At 42.1% G+C, this 22860-nt stretch overlaps 1 protein-coding gene across 2 annotated transcripts in view; it reads left to right on the top strand.

Annotated features, from left to right (window-relative positions):
* SCYL3 (SCY1 like pseudokinase 3) overlaps positions 1–22860 on the top strand; it is an 81618-nt gene that overhangs the window by 13625 nt on the left and 45133 nt on the right. The window contains exons 2-9 of one of the 2 annotated variants that reach the window (XM_073644081.1): positions 3987–4172; positions 10426–10539; positions 12924–13026; positions 14067–14172; positions 14420–14497; positions 14954–15093; positions 15719–15906; positions 21110–21281. In XM_073644081.1, coding sequence (XP_073500182.1) covers positions 3987–4172; positions 10426–10539; positions 12924–13026; positions 14067–14172; positions 14420–14497; positions 14954–15093; positions 15719–15906; positions 21110–21281 — 1087 coding nt within the window. The remainder of the gene's footprint in view (positions 1–3986; positions 4173–10425; positions 10540–12923; positions 13027–14066; positions 14173–14419; positions 14498–14953; positions 15094–15718; positions 15907–21109; positions 21282–22860) is intronic. The other variant, XM_073644082.1, reaches the window with a different exon arrangement.

The raw sequence follows: 22860 nt of genomic DNA, 5'->3' as shown, positions 1-22860 counted from the left end.
CTTAGTTACGCCCCTCCAGGCACTCCTCGGTTCATGGTACAGTGGGATCACTAATCACGCTCATGCCAGTCAGTCCAGGCGCGAGCGTAACACTATATAGACCAAGCTAAACACAAAACAAACAATAAGATGGGGGAGAATGACTGACTCAAACCTGAGATTCTAAAGGAAAACTGAGTCTGCAACACACACTTTCTATCTGTCTCTGTCCTGCCACGTAGTCCCTGTCTGATTTCCGTATAAAAAAAATAAATAAAACACCTCGTATTAATCCAATTACCAGGCCCCGTACCGAGTCACTCACTCTAGGCTACGTGCCGAAACTCAATTTACTAGGCTCTGGGCCGAGTCACTCACTCCAGGCTCCGTGCCGGTACCAGGCTCAGTCACTCACTCTAGGCCACTCCGAGTCACTCATTCTAGGCTAAGTACCCCTACTTTCTCCACCAGAACTGAAAATCGTATGACAGGCGACAAGCGTGAACTGTACCACAGTCAATATCCTTTACTTCTCCAGACATCGCTCAAAAACACACTTGCTCTCTTTAATACATGTCAATCTCCCCTCAACACGACACATAACGGGCAGCAGGCAACTGAGCACATGACGGTTCTTCCGCAATTAAATGGCCATCAGCAGAGAGACCCTTCTGCCATCTTACAGATACCTCGAAAACCGGACAGTCAGACAATCTGCACAGGATACCCCGAGGAACACAGGAAAAGACTACAGATTATAAAAATCAGCAGACTTACTGTGTTTGGTTAAGGAGGTGATCAGTCTCCTGGCTCGGGATATTCAGTGTGTCCTGCCGTTCCACTCTCCGGTCCTCAGGGTGTAGGGCTTCTTCCTCTGCCGGCCCCACGTTGGGTAGCCAAAAATGTTAGGGTGAACAGTTTGATATGTTCACTGGTTGCCTGCTCCTGGCCTAATGAATATGATCAAGTGCATGCAAGAAAGAATAACATCAGACACACACAGTCGGATGTAAGCTCTCCTTGATCAGCTATGGCACAGCTCCAAGTGTCCTTTATTCAACTCGAACATTGATTTATATAAACTCTGTAAGGGGGCTCGGTTAGCCCCAGAATGTGAGTAACCAGATGTATTGATTAGTTAATGAATTGGGCAATGGGCAGATCCATGAGGTCATCAGGGTGGGTTGGTCCATGAGGTGATAAGGGGGCGTGGTCTCGATCGGGTGTCTCCAAGCGACGTGTTGCTCTGTGATTGGTTAGTCCTTCTATAGAATTCTGCTTCCTCCCAGAACTTCCTTGTACGACAGGATGTAGTCATGAATAAAGTCTCTACCTTTGCCACATGTACAACAGGATGTAGTCATAGCTTCAGTCGCCATCTTGCATAACATAGCATGGTGTGATAAAACAGGAAATGGCAGCCATCTTTTGATCTAAACAAGCTTATGTAAGTTGAAATAATACACTTTATGGGTCTTTTCTCTCAATCTCCTATGTCTTGAGGTTAAATAAGTATTTGATCCTATGGCTCTCCTCAACACTAGCTGTGTGGCATGGGGCATTGTCCTGCTGGAAAAACCAGTCCTCAGAGTTGGGGAACATTGCCTGAGCAGAAGGAAGCAAGTGTTTTTCAAGGATAACCTTGTATGCGGCTTGATTCATACGTCCTTCGCAAAGATTAACCTGCCCAATTCCAGCCTTGCTGAAGCATCCCCAGATCATCACCGATCCTCCTCCAGATTTCACAGTGGGTGCAAGACACTGTGGCTTGTATGCCTCTCCAGGTCTCTGTCTAACCATTAGAAGACCAGGTGTTGGGCAAAGCTGAAAATTAGACTCATCAGAGAAGATTACCTTACTCCAGTCCTCTATGGTCCAATCCTTATGGTCTTTGGCAAACTTCAGCCTGGCTCTCCTTTGCTTCTCATTGATGAAAGGCTTTTTTCTAGCTTTACATGACTTGAGGTCTCTAGGAGCCAGTTATGAACTGTTCTTGCCGTGCACTTCACCCCAGCTGCCATTTGCCATTCCTTTTGTAGGTCACTTGATGTCATCCTGTGGTTGCTGAGTGACATTCGAATAAGATGACGGTCATCCTGGTCAGTGGACAGTCGCTTTCGCCCTCTGCCGGTCTGTAGCTTTGTTGTCCCCAATGTCTGCTGCTTGACCTTGTAATGGACTGTCGTCTTGGAAATTTTAAGGATGGCGGCAACATGACGCTCACTGTATCCCTCTGCTAGTAAAGCCAGAATTGAGCCCTTCTTTTCCTCACTCAAGACTTTTCTTTTCAACTCCTTTGGCATGGTTAAAAGTAATTTTTTCATTCAAATTACTTTTGGGCTATTCCTAGCACTTGTTTTGCCATCCAGCTTGTCCTATTGCAAGAGAATTGTGACGACCACACCAGTGTTTTTTATACTTTCCCTCGTTACATAAGATTTGGTTCAGGTGATCACCTAATCAGAAGCACATTAAGTAGAATGAGGTGTAATGTGGTTGGAAATCAACTAACACTGGAATGGAATGGCTGTCAGCCATGTAGAGATGGGAATTTTTAGAAAACTGTGCAGTGGTCTCTTAATTTTTATATTATATATATATATATATACATAATTACACACACACACTCTCACACACACACACTTTACACTAAAATAAAAACCAACATATTTGTTATCGCTATAATAGTACGGCCCTGGAGACTTATAGATCCATCTTATTTTTACCACACAATGAACACAAGACAAAAAATAGTGCAATTGCGTTTCTCTTGGGTCAAAGGGAGAAAGCCCCCCCCCCCCCCCCCCACAAAACTACAAAAACAATAAAAACAGTTCTTAAAGGGATCCCCGACAGCCATTGGAGGCTCTGTGAGCACTGTCTGCCTCTGTCCTGTCTGTTTTAGACATTCACAAAAAATGTGGTTAACCACATTATCCCCAGGTTGGTGATAATTTATTGATCGGTGGAGGTCGGCTGCTGTGACCTGCACTGATAGGCAGAATGGGGAACTTCTTATTCCTGATAGAATGCAGCGTGTATTCTCTCCCACCGCTCCATTCTTTCCCTATGGGACTGCTGAACGCTGAAGCCGCGTTCAGGTATTCAATAGTGTTGAGCAAGTATGCTCGGGCCGAGCTCCGAGTATTTATAGCTGCTCGGTGATATGGTTGAATCGCTCCCGTGTGCATGATTTGCGACTGTTTGACAGTTTTATTACATGTGAGGAATGTGTAAAAATAGACATTCCTCCCATGTAATAAAGCTGTCAAACAGTTGCAAATCATGCACATGGGAGCGATTCAACCATATCACCGAGCAGCTGTAAATACTCGGTGCTCGGCCCGAGCATACTCGGCGAAAGGGTTAACAGAACATACTCGCTCAACACTAGTATTCAACTTACAAATAAAAGTGCTTCACCGTCAATAAAAGTTCTGCTGGTCGTGGGGTTTTACTCTGCAGAATCCCTTTAACGACATGCTTCAAGGCACTTGCCATACATTGGTACCAATATGATTGCATTTTTGCTATGATTTTTCACACACTGTTTACAAGTGGTTAATGCAATAATCCATAATTGCGGTTGGTTCTGTCGGCTAAGTTCTCAGTTGCATTGGAGCCTTTGATACCAAGTTCCGTCTTTTTTGCCAGAGGAAAGAGTACGTGATGCGACGACTTCCAGAATGAAACCCATTATAATGAATGGGTCCTTCTGGTGTTTGGATCTGGCATAAAATAATGTTTTTTGATTCTGATTTACTGTTCCTATATTGGAATAAACAAATAACACGCTGAACGCTAGTGTGTACCGGGCCGTAGAGGACACATTACCTGTATCTGACACTCACTTGTAATTTTCTAATTTACTGATAAAACTCATCTACTTTTGGCATCTGTGGGGGTCTATCAGCAGGCTGTTCTATAAATGTGTATCCTTCTCTAAGGTGAAAGAATTACATTGGCTTGTCTTTTTTTTTTTTTTCTTCTCTTTTTATCTTTTAAAGCATTTGAAAACCTTACGTCACCCTTGTCTTCTGCGATTTTTGTCTTTTACTGTGGAGGAGGATGGGATCTACCTTGTGACGGAGCGAGTGCAGCCCCTGGAAATGCTTCTCCAAAAGCTTTCAGCCGATGAAATCTGTTCTGGGATATATGATATTCTACAAGCTCTCGTATTCCTACATGAAAGGGTAAACTTTTTTTTTTTTGTTCAGAAATGTCTAGATTTCAGTATTCCGAATTACAATTGAATGTTTAATTACGGTATAAATGTAAAAGTATAGCCCTCAGTAACACAACATAGCAAAATGCTGTAATAGTCTATGATGAACACTTGCTCCGAATTTTAGGTGTTTGAGATTAGTGCTTAAAGGGACCCTGTCATGCCCTAGTTGCTATGTACACTGCCCCCATAGCGTGGTTAGTCATGCAGTGTGCGTCACTAACAAGCTGTTTTCATGAAAATCGGTGGCTGTATAATGTTATAACATTTTATATACTTTGTCCTACCTGCTATATTCAGTCATAGGGGAGTGATTCTCACATTCAGTCATAGGCGGTCGCCACGTTCAGTTAGTGCTGGCACCACCCTTGACGTTTGAATACTGTTCCTGGCATGCGCTAGGTTTGTGGGGCGCATGCGCAGTGTCACTGCAGCGGTGACCGCAATATACATGGACCGCGCACGCGCCGGGAGCCATAAGTCACAGCGCGCGCTTACTGATGCTGGTAATCACACAGCCTCAGTGCGCACGCGCCGGACCAGCGGTCAGACGTGTCCAAATGCGCATGCGCCCCTCAAACCAAGTGCTTGCCAGGAGCAGTATTCAAATGTCATTAGCAGCACCAGCACCAGCACTGACTGAACGTGGCGACCGCCCATGACTGAATGGGAGAATCACTCCCCTATGACTGAATACGAGCAGGTAGGACAAAGTATATAAAACGTTATAACAACATTATACAGCCACCGATTTTCATGAAAACAGCTGGTTAGTGATGCACATTGACCTCTAATATGGGCATACAGGTGATAGAAATGTAAATCTGTTCATACATGTATGCCTCGTATTAGAGGTCTTATTGCTGTAAAATGTCCTTTTATTCATTCTTGTTTGCAGGCAAGAGCAGGGATCTTGTGTGCCCTCGAGTCACTTTAACATGCCTGCGCACAAGATCCCTGCAGAACAATGAACATAGACGGCAGGAAGAAGTGTGCCTTGCAGAAAAGGTTTTTCTGCGTGGGATTTGGCCGCCGCAACTGCACATCACATGGTACTGTGACATGCAGGGGAGGGGGGAAATATTGAAATTAACACAGGAGGCAGGGATTTCTTCCAGTTCCCCGGCCTGCAAGCATCAGAAACTTGATGGAATGAAAGGACATTTCACAGTAACTAGACCTCTAATATGAGGCATACAGGTATGAATAGATTTACATTTCTATCACCTGTATGCCCATTTTAGAGATCAGATAAGTTCCAGGGGGTGACAGATTCCCTTTAAAGTGGTTGTCCAGGTTTGGGACAAAAGTCTCCAGTCACATAACCGCAACTATGAGATTTCCATGATTCCAGCCACATTCCGACTAGACTTGCGCGACCTAGCTGAATTCACTTGTATAGAGCGAGGCCGTGCACACCTAATTTGAATGTGTCCGGAACTATGCAAATCGCATAGTTGAAGTATGACCTCTCACCGTCTCCGCCACTAGATAATCCGGACAGTGCTAGCTGTGTGATATTAGAATTCACAAGTCCACAATGTGACTGCAGACTTTTGTGTCAAACCTGGACAACCCCTTTAAAGGTAATCTGTCACCCCCTTGGGACTTTTCAGACCGCTAATATGGGCATACTGGTAATAGAAATGTGAATCAATACTTACCTGTATGGCCCATATTAGCGGTCTGGTTGCTGTGTAATTGCTTTTTATTAAATTATTTCTGCTAAGCTTCGCGTTCCCCGGACGCCAAGAAATTCCCACCTACTAGCTTAGTTTCCATACTCACCCCCCCTCCCCTGCACGTCACAGGGCGACCTGCAGTTCCCGGCCGGATCCCGCGCCTGCGCTGTGTCCTCTGTACGGACGGCTCTCTGCTTCCTGCTGTCAGTGTAGTGTTTTGCAGCAGGAAACCTGTGCGCTGTTGCTGGGAAGGCAGTGACTCACCGGTGCCTGCGCACAAGTTCCCTGCTGCACAACACTACACTGACGGCAGAGAGAAGAGCGCCGTCCGTACAAGGTAAACTGTGCAGGAGCAGGATCCGGCCGGGAACTGCATGTCACAGAGCGCTGTGACGTGCAGGGGAGAAGAGGCGAGTATGGAAACAAAGGTAGTAGGCGGGGATTTCTTGGTGTCCGGGGGACGCCAAGCTTAGCAGAAATAATTTAACCCCTTTACAACCCAAGGTGGTTTGCACGCTAATGACCAGGCCAATTTTTACAATTCTGACCACTGTCACTTTATGAGGTAATTACTCTGGAACTCTTCAACGGATCCCCCTGATTCTGAGATTGTTTTTTCGTGACATATTGTACTTCATGATTATGGTAAAATTTCTTTGATATCACTTGCGTTCATTTGTGAAAAAAAAAACGGAAATTTGGCGAGAATTTTGCAGTTTTCAAAATTTTCATTTTTATGCCCTTAAATCAGAGAGAGATGTCACACAAAATAGTTAATAAATAACATTTCCCACATGTCTACTTTACATCAGCACAATTTTGGAACCAACATTTTTTTTTTTATTAGGGAGCTATAAGGGTTAAAAGTTGACCAGCGATTTCTCATTTTTCCAACAAAATTTACAAAACTGTTTTTTTAGGGACCACATCACTTTGAGGGGTCTTTATGACAGAAAATTCCCAAAATTGACACCATTCTAAAAACTGCACCCCTCAAGGTGCTCAAAACCACATTCAAGAACTTTATTAACCCTTCAGGTGCTTCACATGAATTTTTGGAATGTGGAAGAAAAAAATGAACATTTAACTTTTTTCACAAATATGTTACTTTAGACCCAATTTTTATTTTCGCAAGGGTAACAGGAAAAAATGGACCCCAAAATTTGTTGTATAATTTCCCCTGAGCACACAAATACCCCATATGTGGGGAAAAAACTGTTTGGGCGCACAGCAGGGTTCAGAAGGGAAGGAGCGCCATTTGACTCTTTGAATATAAAATTTGCTTGAATAATCAGCGTTATGTTTTAGCCCCAATTTTTTTATTTTCACAAGTGTAAGAGGAGAAAATGGACCCTAAAAACTTTTGTGCAATTTCTCCTGAGTACGCCAATACCCCATATGTGGGGAAAATACAGTGTTTGGGCACCCAACAGAGTTCAGAAGGGAAGGAGCACTGTGTGACTTTTTGAACGCAAAATTGGCTGGAATCGAGAGTGGACGCCATGCCGCGTTTGGAGAGCCCCTGATGCGCCTAAATAGTGGAAACCCCCCACCCCCACAAGTGACCCCATTTTGCAAACTACACCCCTCAAGGATTTTATCAAGGTGTATAGTGAACATTTTGAACCCAGAGGTAGGACACAGAATTTGATAACATTAGGTCATTGTATTGAATAAGTTGTCATTAGTCTTGAGCGCAAGTGCTCGGTACTTGAGTTTGCATCGGGTACTCGGGTATGCACCATGTATTGCGTGTGCTCGAGTAACATGCCCGAGTCCCTGTCCGCATGTTTCATGGTTATTAAAAAAAAACATGCGGGGATCGCTCGTGCATGGCAGGCAATCCCCGCAAGGTTTTTTTTGGCCGCGAAGCATATGGGGCGGAGACTCGAGCATGTCACTCGAGCACCCGTGATACTCGGTGCATTCCTGAGCACCCTATCCAAACTCAAGTAGCAAGCACTTGCGCTCAGCACTAGTTGCCATATTGTCATCTTTTTTTTTTTTTTTAACTTTTGAAAAAAATCCAAACCCTAACCCTAGAGTTTATCTTTTACGCCTTTCCTCGTGCGGTATCAGTGATTAGACGACTTTATTCTTCGGGTCGGTGCGATTACAGAGATACCAGAATCATATCGGGTTGTTATGATTGACAGCTGTCACACACTAAAAGACGCATTTTTTGTAAAATCTAGTTTTTTGCATCGCCATATTTTGAGAGCTATAATTTTTCCATATTTCGGCCGACAGAGTCATGTGACAGCTTGTTTTTTGCGGGATGAGTTGACGTTTTTATTGGTACCATTTTCAGGCACGTGACATTTTTTGATCGCTTTCTATTCCGATTTTTGGGAAGCAGAATAAACAAAAACCAACAATTCAGGAATTGTTTTTTTTTTTTTTTTTTTATGCTGTTCTGTGTGGTAAAATTGATAAGGCAGCTTTATTCTTCGGGTCAATACGTTTACAGCAGTACCACATTTATATCGTTTTTCTATGTTTTGGCGCTTTTACAGAATAAAAGCTATTTTATAGAAAAAATTATTTTTTTGCATCGCTTTATTCTGAGAGCTATAACTTTATTTATCGGCTGATGGAGCTGTATGGCGGCTTGTTTTTTGCGGAACAAGATGACGTTTTCAGTGGTACCATTTTTACTTATATTTGTCTTTTTGATCGCGTGTTCCATTTTTTGTTTGGCAGTATGATGATAAAGCATTGTTTTTTGCTTCGTTTTTTTTTTTACCTTGTTCACTGAAGGGGTTAACTAGTGGGACAGTTTTATAGGTCAGGTCGTTCTGGATGCGGCAATACCAAATATGTGTACTTCTATTTATTTATTTTTTAATAAGATTTATTGATGGGTACATTATTTTTATTTTTGGTGGATTATTATTTTTTTTTTTTTTCATTTTCTGACACTTTTTTTACTTTTATTCTTTGTCCCACTATAGGACTTTCACTTTTTTTATTCTGATCCCTGTATAGCATAGGGATGGAGCACCATCTCTGTGCTATGCAGGCTGTCAGTGCTGCAGATGCTGAAGATACTTTGGTCATGCACTGTGCATGACCAAAATATCTTCCTGCTGTCTGGTGACCCGGATGTTGTCCTGCTGTCTGGTGACCCGGATGTTGTCATGGCAACATCCGGGAAGCCGCGGCAGACATCGCTGGACGCCGGCAGGAGAGGTGAGTATCTCGATCACCTCCCCTTGCCACCGCAATACTGAGATCGACTTCGATTGCAGCATTTCGGGGGTTAATATGCTGGGAGCGGTGCGGGACCGCTCCCTGCACATTGTCACAGCTGACACCCGATGCGATCAGCTGACGCCCGGCGGCGATCGCACCCGCACCATTTGTGCGGGCATGATCGCAAAGACGTACTAATACGTATCAGGCTCTTAAGTCCCAGGGCGCAGATACGTATTAGTACGTCTTGGGCTTTAAAGGGGTTAATAAAAAGCAATTTCACAGCAATCAGACCGCTAATATGGGCCATACAGGTAAGTATAGATCCACATTTCCATCACCTGTATGCCCATATTAGAGGTCTGATGTCGCCTCCCCCGGGACATGATTCCCTTTAAAGGGAATGTATTATCAGAAAATACCTGATTATATGGGATTGTTATACTAAAATTTTTTTCAACTTTTGATAAACGGACAAAAAAAGCTAACCTTGTCTATAGAAAAAAACCAAAATCTGTGATCTTGCTGTTTTCACACTGGCCGCTAAGCCTTAAGGCTTCATTCCAATACCTGTTGTGCACGTCCATATGCTGTCCGTTCTTTTTCTTGAACAGCGCACAGACCCAAATAGCTTCATTGATCGATTCACACGTCCGCTTTAAAAGTGCATCTATGTGTCCTATGCATGAGGCACAGAGCATGTCCTATTATCATCTGTTCTGTGGATCAAGCTTGGCAATTAGTCTGTGGAAATCCAATGAACATGGATCAATAACTGGAGTAAAAAGTATGTCTTCCATTTTTCATCTATGATTGATCCCTTTTTTTTTCACTGATTAAGAGTCCATGCAAAAATAAAAGTTTAGTTTTTAAAAACAGATGAGAAAAAAACCCTGCTGTAACATGGAAGAAAAGCAGCATGTTTTTGCACAGATATAAAAATACACATGTGAGTAATCGAGGCCAAATCCTTTCCTGTTTGCACCTGTCTTTTCAGCAGTCTCATTACCATCAGAGTCCCAACTGCAGGTAACACCTCTATACCCAGTACACCACTCCGATTCCACCATTCACCATAGGCCGTGCCAAGATCAGAGCATGCCCATCATTAATGTGTAGAGCCAGTCTACTCTGCTTACATCTGTGGCTACTGAAAATATCAGTCCATATTTTTCTTTTAATACAGATTGATAGATGGGGGGAAAAAAACATATAACTTTTTACATAAAAATTTTGTAACTCTACATTCCCTTTATGTGAAGTGAATGAGAGGTGACTATGTAAATGGCTATCTATTGATGCTGTACCCTTGTCGTTCTGGTAGTAATGCTTTGTTCCATACAGGGAAAGGTTTCCCATAACAACATTTGCTTGTCGTCCGTGTTTGTAAGTGAAGACGGGCACTGGAAACTGGGTGGAATGGAAATGGTCTGTAAACTAACAGAGGTGACTCCAGAGGTGAGAAGATTTCCTAAAATGTGCAAAGGATACATGTATAGAGGTCTGTAACAAGGCACAGTGTCGGTGTCCTCCTTGTCTTACACTACTCCACCTCATGATTTCTTTTTTTTAATTTTATTAAGAATCTTTTAAAAGCAGCCATAATTCCAGTGTTTTTTAGACTTATTTTAGCAGGGTATCAGTGAGGCAACGGTCTGCATATTTTATTTATTGGTCCTCTTATTACAGAGGTTTTCCAATAAGTGTTATAGCAGATTGGTTTACTGCAGGGGGCTCCACCAATCCAGAGGACTGGCGTGTCTATAGTGCTAATCATGCATCTCCTATAGACATTACTGCAGGGGGCTCCACCAATCCAGAGGACTGGCGTGTCTATAGTGCTAATCATGCATCTCCTATAGACATTACTGCAGGGGGCTCCACCAATCCAGAGGACTGGCGTGTCTATAGTGCTAATCATGCATCTCCTATAGACATTACTGCAGGGGGCTCCACCAATCCAGAGGACTGGCGTGTCTATAGTGCTAATCATGCATCTCCTATAGACATTACTGCAGGGGGCTCCACCAATCCAGAGGACTGGCGTGTCTATAGTGCTAATCATGCATCTCCTATAGACATTACTGCAGGGGGCTCCACCAATCCAGAGGACTGGCGTGTCTATAGTGCTAATCATGCATCTCCTATAGACATTACTGCAGGGGGCTCCACCAATCCAGAGGACTGGCGTGTCTATAGAGCATGCAATAGTGCTAATCATGCATCTCCTATAGACATTACTGCAGGGGGCTCCACCAATCCAGAGGACTGGCGTGTCTATAGTGCTAATCATGCATCTCCTATAGACCTTACTGCTGTCTTCTGAGAGTGGGGCCTTACTCATCAGTATTTGGTCAGTATTGTTTCTCAGGACTGGGAGCCAAATCCAGGAGTGTGTGATAAATGCAGAATTGGTGACTTGTTTCTATTATACCTTTTCTCTGATTGTTCCTCACCTGGTTTTGGCTCCCACCCCTGAGAAAAAATACTGACCGAATACTGATAGTGGGGCCGTGGCCTAAAAGGGGTTATCCACATTTTTTTTGTCAACCCATAGAAAGCAAGGGATGTAGTAAAATAATAACGTCTACCTGCCTGGTAAATCCCCTGCTCCAGTCCCTCCGGTGGTCCTGCTGGTGTGTCTGTTAGCTGTCTTGCAGTGATGACGTTTGGACTACGTGGATGACACATCACTAGCCTCAGCAGTAATGGCACCACGGTTGGCACTTCATCACTGCGACCATTGACTGCTGCTGAGGGTTGTCAAAACATTATTGGTGTTTATTAATGCGGGACAGCAATGAAAGATTGCCAGGACGGTCTGAGCAGCAGGCACTTTACCAGGAGACTTGGTCTAATACATGACCTGCTTTCTAACTATTTAAAGACATCTTGGCCAATCTCTTTAAATGGGTATATGTTATCTTTAGCATAGGCCATTGATATTTTATCAGTGTCTCGCTGCATCTTTGCCCACAGCAGAATGAAGAGGGTGTAAGTTGCTATGAAGCCACCATCTGGTACTGATCTCCTGGGTCACTCTAGGTGTCACAATTATATATTCTTTTTCCGCATTCCCACATTTTGTGTCCATTCATTGATAAGTAGAGAGAAGACAAAAGTTTGTGAAGTTTGTCTTCCAGGCCTGCTATCACTGCTCTTCCATGTGGCTGATATCCCCCTCCCTATCTAAGTGCTCTGTATTTCTGCCTTCTCCTCCTCTGTTTGCACACTTTATAATGAATCCCACAGAGTCTATTTTAATGAGACGTCATCTCGGGGGATACAATCGAGCTGCCGAAGGTTAAATTATACCATTGTCACTTGAGAGTTTTTGGCTGACTTAATGCAGCATATGAATCACATCATTGTATGGCATATGGCATGCCCTTTACTTGCTTGATGCTGGGGTACAAAACTTTCATACAGTCCTCCAATAAGGTTGTGTGAACAAGGCCTACTAGTGGCTGACCATAGAAACCTGGTTCATTGAACACTTCTTGATTTCATTCCCTGTTTATATTCCTCATTGGGGCATAGGAGTGTTAAAAAGGGAATGGCACGTTCAGGAGCCTGTCTGTTAGCCAATGCAGGGAGGTAATAAGTGGGTCTTCCGCCCTGGAGGACTCGGCATTCCCTGGCAATTTCAGTTATTGCCGTCACCATCCTTTTCTTCTGTAGGGAATCATGCAGTTCACCAAGCATATAAAGGTTTATTAGTAGCTCTAGGCCAGTTTTAGGATGTCTGCCCTGTCCCTGATGACTGTTGTTGGCTGGTAATGACTATGTTTGCTTATCTTTTGGTAAATTTTCATATTTAAACATATTTTTTTTCCTTTCAGTCTGCAGAGTTTGGCATTGTGCCAGTATCGTTAAGCCATGCTCGTGATGCCTTCTTGTTTGGACGGTTGGTAGAAAGTCTTCTGGCACATGTTAAAGAGCAATGTAGGTTTGGTTTTTTTGTGTAACTGCAACATACTCATCATGTCACTGATTTTAGAAAGAATATCATATGAATTTAAACATCAATCCTAAAAAACACCCTTTATGTGAGGCTGACACCTCTTTACCTCGTACGTAGCACAACATTGGACTTTTATTGTTTTCTCCTGGGCAAGTATTCTTTTACAGCACATCCATGCGGGGATTGCTTCAGAAGTCCTTCATTTTGGAAGGAAGTTGTTTGCACATTATTGATGGATGGTAGCGGGTTCTGCTACAAATGCAGAGAATGAGAGTCTAATCAAATTTCTTTTCTTTTTGTGTTCAATATATAATATCTTATTACTACACAGATACATTCACTGATGTATAGACCGTATATGATTTCTTTGCACTAACGTTAATATTTTAATGGGAGTGTTTCTCGTCTAAACCTGTGATAATATGCTCACTGATTGCAGTCTTCCCCTGTTCCCAGTGCCACTCTGGTCCTCTTCCAAGCCACATGTTGGCTCGCCAGGTCACACTGGGCTCTGTGCGCAGCAAGTCTCTTTCACAATCCAAGGCTTTGTAGCCTCCTACATCATCAAAGTGATTTCCCGCTCACACACAGACCTTTGTGTCATCTGTCGAGTCGTAATCGCTGTCATGACTCTAAAGAGGACCAAAGCGTGGCTGGAAACTGGGGAAGATGGCTATTCTTAAGTAGATTACTGCCTTTATACTACATTACACACACATTTACACAGGTTTAGCTAATGCAAAAATATTGGGAGTGCTTCTTTAAATCACATTTGGATGACTGACTAGTACATGTTAATAAAAATGATTTCCTTTTTGCAATACATTCTGCTTACACTGTCTTTTTTTTTTTTTTTTTTTGTGAATTTTTATATATTTTTTCTTTGTCTGCCATAGTGCTATTAATAGAAAACATATTTTTAAAGGGAAACAAATAATGTATTTTTATTGTACAGTAATGACGTAATAGATCCAAACCCAAAAGGGCCGTGATAAACCAAACAAATGTAATTTGTTTCCAGCTGAAGTGCTTTCTAGCTTCAAGAACACTGTGAAGAACTTACTTCTGAACCCCGAACCAGAGCTACGACTTACCCTGTCCTCTCTACTAAGCCATGACTATTTTAGGTAGGTAACTACAGTCTAGAATGGCACTCTTTTCTAGATTACCTGTACCTCTATGTGTGGACTCCATTGTAATGTACTGAACCTAGTCAATAGATATAGCTTGAGACATCTGCCACAGCGTTTTGTTGATTATTTTGCTCTAGGAATTGTCCCTTAAAGGCAGTTTTTGTGCATTATATTTTTCTTCAGGCAGTTTTAGCGTGTCCTTCCTAAATATGGTTTTATGTATTTTATTTTTTCAAAACAGAAATGATTTTCTTGAAGTTGTAAATTTCTTAGAAAGTTTAACTGTGAAAACTGAAGAAGAGAAGAATGAGTTTTTCAAGTAAGTTTTAATGAGTAAAAGGTTTAATTTTAAAGATCACAAAGAAGCTCTGTGTAGCCGGAGCGTGCCGTCAGTGTTGGGCTACATTCACATTATGTTTATGGTGAATTGGAAAGTCTACTTGCCCACGAGCTATGTTGGGCTCAGCTACACAATCTCAAATTGTCCAATTGAAAATAAAAGCCAAACACTCCTCCAGGGGTGGGCTTTCCAGCCCCCAGAGAAGCTGCCATTATAAACAGTATTTGATGGCACTAGGCCAGAGGGCTACTAACATGGGTTTTGTTGGCTTTCTGTTGGAGTGCGATTTATATTTTGGGTTTCAAGTGTTTGTTACTGACCACTGTAAGATTTATTTTACAAAAAAGTGTATATTTTAATGGGGAATTAAAGAATTGATCTTTCAAGAAATTGCAATATCTCTCAAGATAAAATGGTGCTTTTACTCTTGTCTAGGACTCTGTTGGACAGAGTTTCGTCTTTGCCCGAAGAGCTCATCTCTTCAAGATTGGTCCCGCTCCTTCTAAACCAGTTTGTATTTGCTGAGCCTATGGCAGTAAAAAGCTTCTTGCCTCATCTTCTCAGGCCTAAAAGAGGTAACTTTCCAACATTGTTTCCCGAAAATGTTACGTAAAAAATGCTTATTGAGCTGATTTTAAGCTTTACACTTAGTTATTCCAGGACTTGGATATGGATGGCCCCTCTTCAATAGAAGTTGTCAATATCCGATTGGGGAGGCCCAACACTAGAAAGTCCTACTGATCGGTTGCTTCTAGCGATGGTCTGATGTATGCAGTGTACACAGGTGGAGCAGCACAGCTTCATGCACTGGGTATTGGCTGTTCCCAGGCGCTGCAGCTCCGCTTAGGTTTACATCCATGGCTGCAGCACATTGAGGGAAATCTGAGCAGAGCTGCAGCACGCGAGAGCGGCTCTTACACAGTGCACCAAGCTGTGCTGTACACTGTACGTCAGGCCACCATGGGATGGGAGCTGCAGATGATTGGGGAGAATCCTGGGTGTTGGGCCCCAGAATCTGATCCTTAGTCATGAAAAAAATCACTTATGTATTTTTTGTCTCTGAGCCGCATCACAGCGGTTCAGATAGGAGTCTCCACTTATGGTTTCCACCAACATGAGTCATAAATCGCAAGAGTGATATATTCATGTATGTGCACAAAATATTTTCTGACCTGTTTTTTACCTTATATTTGAATATAGATATTATGGGGAGAAACCGTGAAGATTGTCTCCTATCCCCAGCTCTTTTCCAGACCAAGGTGATCCCAGTATTGATGAAAATGTTTGAAGTACATGAAGAACATGTCCGGGTGGTTTTGCTCACACACATAGATGCATATGGAGAGCTTTTCACGTTAAAAGAGCTAAAAGACATTATCCTTCCACAAGTAAGTGCATTTGTTTGTAACAATAGGTGCTCTTCACATATTCAGTGGAAGTTAGGATGTCATATATTTTTTTTAACAATAATTAAAAAAAAATAACCTTCATCACATGTATTTATAGGAGTCTGAACTCCATTTTTTTTTCTTGTTCAAATGCCACAAATGCCCTGTTTTAATTAATATAGTCTTAAAAGTATCAAGTTCTCGCTCGTATCTTCCTGCTGTACTCCTGAGTATTGGTTTTTTGGGCTTTTTTTTTTTTTTTGTTCTATAAATCTGTCATATAGTTCCAGAGATATTGTCTTTTTTATTTGGTGCTAATCTTTATGGGCTTTACAAGGGAGCAATTAACAGTAGATAAGAAAGCCCATATCTCTGGAACCTTATAGTGGACTTATAGAAAAACAAAAACCACTACTCTCAATAGCAACACTTTCTACCTTGTCACTGGCAGGGCTGTGGAGTCAGTATAAAATGGACCAACTCTGACTCCTAAAATATATAATAAATTGGGTACAGTAGTTCAATGGACTTTGTGGGGAATATTTTTTTCAGAAGAATTTGGGAAATGTCCTATTCCTGATCTGAGGGTCTAGACTTTTAGCAGAGATGAATCTGTGCTACAGTAAATTTATCACTTAAACATGAGCCATGTATGAGGGAGTCTGAGTCATAGAAATTGAGGAGTTGGAGGATTGGCTTACAGACTCCACAGCCCTGGTCACTGGTCCTTTTTCAATTTTTACTGCAAACATTCTGAATGAAGCTGCCAGTAGATTTTTTTTTTACCTAAAAGTATACCGCTTATCTTTCTGCTGATGGAGCTGTGTGAGGGCTGTTTTTTGTTTGTTTGTTTCTGTATTCTATACTGTACATTTTAGTGGTACCATTTTAGGATCCATTAATATTGCAAGATACATTTGTTGAATTATGAAAATCACAGGATCGATAAACATTAATAATATGCAAATAATGAAAAAATGTAAACAAGATAGTAATGGTTGTCTGAGAAATGTTCTGCCACACTGACTGCACTTCAGCATGCAAATCATCAAGACCTGCTGCTGGCAGTTCCCTTTGCAATTGCCGACCAATTATGTCCCAGCTGTGTGCGATGGGAGACCGGTTCACAGATGCTGCAGACCATGGTAGCATGTTTTGGCTACTCAGGCCCCTCACAGTAGCACGAGCAACATGTGGCCTGGCAATATCATTTTGGAAAACTGCTCCTGGGGCTCTTTAACGCTCCTTTGTGATGGTCCCTTCATGGCATTGTCCATGTGGTGTCCCAACCAATCTCTGGATTTCATTGCATCCAAGACATAAGCAGGACTCAACCCTGAAGAGGATAGATCTCCATTCCAGCCTCCACTATGCTGTCTTGCTCTGCAACGTGATTGCTGTTGCGAGGTCAGTGGAGCACCTGTAGCTGTACGTCTGGCTTGTAGCCCAATGTCGTGCAAACGCAATTGTGGTTTGGCGAATCACTGATACATTAGGCTTGGCATGCCACATCTAGCATCACTTGCAGTGCAGAATGGATCACTATGTGCCATTCTTCGAGTCATATGAGAGTACGTATGCAACGCCATGAGAATACCATTACACTGGTCTTACTGCCAGGATTATGGTGTGAGGTGGAATAATGTACAACAGCCAGACTCTCTAGTCTTTTTTCCAGGTACAATAACCTCTGTGTTGCATTGATTTGGTCATGGCACCAGTAGTATGGCCATTTCTCCAAAGTGTCCCCATAGCTGTTTTTCAGCACAAACTCTCCAGGCTGCATGTTGCTTGTGTTATTTTTGAGCAGCCTGCGTGGCCTAAACATGCTACCATGGTCTGTAGAATCTCTGGCATTGTCTCGCATCGAGTTAATTTGGAATATCATTAGTTGGCAATTGCAAAGGGAGCTGCCAGCAGTGGATCTTGATTATTTGCACAAGTGCATTCAAGTGTCGCAGAACATTCCATTTGTCAGACAACCATTAATAACCTCATTGATAGCAGCCAAGGCGTGTAAGTGCATGGATTTTTGTTTTGAAAATTTTGTTTCTACCTTTTCATCATTTGCATATCAATAACATGTCTGTCCATCATATGATTTTCATAATTCCACTACTTCTCCTTCTTGGTGTTGCAATTTCTTGGTGTATATACTATGCTGTTTTAGTATCCCAGTATTTAAAAAAAAAAAGTAAAAATCATGGTCTATGAATTCGAATTGTGGCTGGGTTACTTAGGAGCATTAAGATGCGGTTGATGGGAGCTTTCTGCAGATCCCTAACTGCAGTGGCGTATCATTGCACCCCAAGTCTGAATTGCCGAGGAGTAGCATCCCATTGGTAACCCCACTAGGATTGTGCCGTCTAAATGCAGCTGTTTGAGATGAACAGCGACATTTAAGTGGTCAAACTGCAGCAATCAGAGCTAGCACTGCTCTCTGCTGCATAACACAGCCGGCACACGCTCCCGCTCCATGTTGCAATAATACATCTTGGAGTGAGAAGGGAAAACAACCACAATGGACAAAATTGCTACTGTTTTATGCATTAGTCTTGGACTTGAGTAGGGGGAGTGTATGTGACTTTTGTCTTGCACTAACCCTACTGGCTCAGCACCCAAGACAAAAAGGACCCAGTTCATAAAACCCTTATTTGCAAGAATTTTGTTTAAAATCTCAACAAATTTTTGTGCAATTTGTAGTTAGGCTAAAATGTTGCAGCTTTCACTGTTTTTACTGGCAGCGTTATGAAAAGCAGGTCTAGCTTAGCCCTGAGGGGGCCTGACCAAACTGCTTTTTTTTCTACTTTTTTTTTAAACTATAAAACAACTGTTTCAGATCTAGCAGTTCTCTGAATGCTGAGATCTGTATTACCCCGCTCACACCACTGATTGGTGCAGTGTGCGCAGCTGCAAATAAGTGATGGTGCGGGCTTATACAGTGCTTATGGATATGGAGGACTGCATTGCAGCAGGTTTCCTAGTCCTCTAGTGATTAATCTCCTGCTGATAAGTCATTTTGTCAACACTACAACAAGCAGCCCATTAAGTGACACAACACTGGAATCAGGGTTTCTGTCTCTACAGTATGCTGCTCTCAGATTAGCTGGAAAATATATTCTCTCCTAATAAAGTAAATAAACATAAATATGCTATCATATTATGGATCTCTACATTACATACATAATATGGTGCTATCCTATAATAATATATACAGGGATCCTCTTTAAGGGAACCATCACTAATGTTGCAGTCAAATGTTGCCCAAAGCAGAAAACCCTTTTTGAAGACCTTAGTTTGTCTCAAATCTGTGTACATGGCCCATGTGTCCATTGTCATATTATCAGTCATTTCTTTTTCAAGAGCTAATTTTCCAAGGATTTACTGAACATAAGGATCCAATGTGGATATTGGCACATAGACGCAACATTCTCCTATTATGTATTTCTTTACAGTGAATTAGTTGTTAGCAATATAAATAAAAGGTAGCCTAATTGTAGATTTAGGGGTTTTTGCAGGCTGGTTTCTGTGCTTACCCCTTTCACCCTTTTAGTGGTCCAATATCACGCTTGAAATGCCTGATGTGGCCTCTTCTGCTGGAGTTATAATGTATAGAAAAGTGATACCAATTGTATACACTGTGTGCAGAATTATTAGGCAGGTTGTTTTTTAGAGTATTATTTTTATTATTGATCAACAACTATGTTCTCAATCAACCCAAGAGACTCATAAATATCCAAGCTTAATATTTTTGGAAGTTGGAGTGGGATTTTTTTAGATTTGGCTATCTTAGGAGGGTGTCTGCTTGTGCAGGTAACTATTACTGTGCCGAATTATTAGGCAACTTAATAAAAACCAAATATAATCCCATCTCACTTGTTTATTTTCACCAGGTAAACCAATATCAGTGCACAAAATTTAGAAATAAACATTTCTGACATGCAAAAAACAAAAAAAATAGTGATCAATATAGCCACCTTTCTTTATGATGACACTCAACAGCCTTCCATCCATAGATTCTGTCAGTTGCTTGATCTGTTTTCGATCAACATTGCGTGCAGCAGCCACCACAGCCTCCCAGACACTGTTCCGAGAGGTGTACTGTTTTCCCTCCCTGTAGATCTCACATTTTATGATGGACCACAGGTTCTCTATGGGGTTCAGATCAGGTGAACAAGGGGGCCATTCCATTATTTTTTCTTCTTTTAGACCTTTACTGGCCAGCCACGCTGTGGAGTAGTTGGATGCATGTGATGGAGCATTGTACTGCATGAAAATTATGTTTTTCTTGAACGATACCAACTTCTTCCTGTACCACTGCTTGAAGAAGTTGTCTTCCAGAAACTGGCAGTAGGTCTGGGAGTTGAGCTTCACTCCATCCTCAACCCAAAAAGGTCCCACAAGTTCATCTTTGATGATACTAGCCCATACCAGTACCCCACCTCCACCTTGCTGGCGTCTGAGTCGGAGTGGAGATCTCTGCCGTTTACTGATCCAGCTTCTGGCCCATCCATCTGGCCCATCAAGAGTCACTCTCATTTCATCAGTCCATAAAACCTTTGAAAAATCAGTCTTAAGATGTTTCTTGGCCCATTCTTGACGTTTTATCTTATGTTTCTTGTTCAAAGGTGGTCGTTTTTCATCCTTCCTTACCTTGGCCATGTCCCTGAGTATCGCACACCTTGTGCTTTTTGATACTCCAGTAACGTTGCAGCTCTGAAATATGTCAAAACTGGTGGCGAATGGCATCTTGGCAGCTTCACGCTTGATTTTCCTCAATTCATGGGCAGTTATTTTGCTCCTTTTTTGGCCAACACACTTCTTGTGACCCTGTTGGCTATTTGCCATGAAACACTTGATTGTTCGGTGATCAAAAGTTTGGAAATTTCAAGACTGCTGCATCCCTCTGCAAGACATCTCACAATTTTGGACTTTTCAGAGCCCGTCAAATCTCTCTTCTGACCCATTTTGTCAAAGGAAAGGAAGTTGCCTAATAATTAAGCACACCTTATATAGGGTGTTGATGTCATTAGACAACACCCCTCCTCATTACAGAGATGCACATCACCAGATTTACTTAATTGGGAGTTGGCTCTCAAGCCTATGCAGCTTGGAGTAGGACAGCATGTATAAAAAGTATCATGTGATCAAAATACTCATTTGCCTAATAATTCTGCACACAGTGTATTTGTGCTTCTTTTAGGTTCTCCTGGGTTTACGGGACACAAGTGATTTACTAGTGTCTGTAACCCTTCGTGGCCTGGCAGCTTTGGTGTGTTTACTTGGACCAGAAACAGTTGTTGGTGGTGGAAGAGTGAAGATTTTCAAAAGCACTACCCCAGGGTTCACCAAAATCACAGACTCAACTCCTGAAGGTAAGTGCGTAAGAGTGCAGTATATGGGGTAAAGTACTGGTACAAGGAAACACGGGTGTGAGAGCCGAGTCTGAAACCATAGAATGAGTATGTCCGATGGAAGCCAGGAAGCATCTTCTATCAGGTTTAGGCTTGCTGAAGTTTTGTTTTTCCTTTAGAGATCTGTGACACATCTGAAAGGTTTTCTTTAGCTCAGGGACTTTTTCCCTCACTAGGTAACTGTATTGTACACAAGGTGCCACTGGGAAAACTTTCAAGGACCAGTGTACTCGAAAAAACATTGAAGAAATAATTAGCATTATATCTTGGCAATCTATTCCTATATATAACGAGTATGAGCAGAAATACTCGCACTTATATGCCTCTGCTGCTATCAATGAGGTTATTAACTTTCATTTAGTATTGCCAAATTGCTTACGCTATTACACTCCCACCTCGCTGTGGCACGTGTAGTCTACGATGTGTCTCTGTACTGAGGAGGGGGGTAACCAAGCTAGGAAGCTACCGAAACAGACTGTTCTTTGTCTTTCATATTTGCGGACATATGACAAAAACAAACTTGCTTTTAGTCCAGTGGATCACACACATCTAATTGTATGGGGAATGTACTGCCCCACTAAATTCAACTGGTCTTGCAAATCATCAAGTTCCACTGCTGGCAGCAATTGCCGACCAATGGCGTCCCAGATGTGCTCGATGGGGACAAGTCCGGAGATGCTGCAGACATGTAGCATATTGGTGCCATGCAGGCTGCTCACAGTAGCACCAGAAACATGCAGGCTGGCATTGTCATGTTGAAAAATTGCTTTGGGGAGGCCGTATTCTTCCGGGACTCTTTGCTATTCTTTATGCTTATTAACATTGGCTGTATGTTTAGGCTTGTTGTCCTGCTGCAGAATTTTTTTTTAACTAATTAGACACACTGATTGTATTGCAAGATGAATAAGTACAGTCATGGTCGAAAGTCTGGGCACCCTTTGAAATTGTTCCAGAAAATGAAGTATTTCTCCCAGAAAATTATTGAAATTATGTATGTTTTGTTATACACATGTTTATTTCCTTTGTGTGTATTTGAACTACACAAAAGAGGCAAAAGGGCAAATTGAACACAATTTCACACAAAACCCCCAAAATGGGCCTGACAAAATTGTTGGCACCCTCAACTTAATATTTGGTTGCACACTCTTTGGAATAAATAACTGCAATCAATCGCTTCCTATAACCATCAACAAGCTTCTTACACCTCTCAACTGGGATTTTGGACCACTCTTCTTTTGCAAACTGCTTCAGGTATCTCATAGTTGATGCCTTCTCCCAACAGCAATTTTAAGATATCTCCTCAGTTGCTCAATGGGATTTAGATCCGGATTCATTGCTGGCCACTTCATATTTTGGAATAACCTTCAAGTGTGCCAACACTTTCAGCCAGGACTGTATATGTCTGTATTTCTCAGCATTGGGAACGTTGAGTAGCAGCAACCATTTCAACCAAGCTACACCTATCTACTTTCTGGATAGAAGTGATCTTCAAGGAATAATTGCATCCAAAACCATGCCTTCAACATGGAAACAAGGTCAA

This window comes from Phyllobates terribilis, unplaced genomic scaffold (assembly GCF_046119375.1).
Source record: "Phyllobates terribilis strain yellow unplaced genomic scaffold, ASM4611937v1 Scaffold_8__6_contigs__length_399053987, whole genome shotgun sequence".
Classification (NCBI taxonomy): Eukaryota; Metazoa; Chordata; class Amphibia; order Anura; family Dendrobatidae; genus Phyllobates; species Phyllobates terribilis.
The sequence above is the reverse complement of the archived record's forward strand: the minus strand, read 5'-3'. Positions and strand labels throughout refer to the sequence as shown.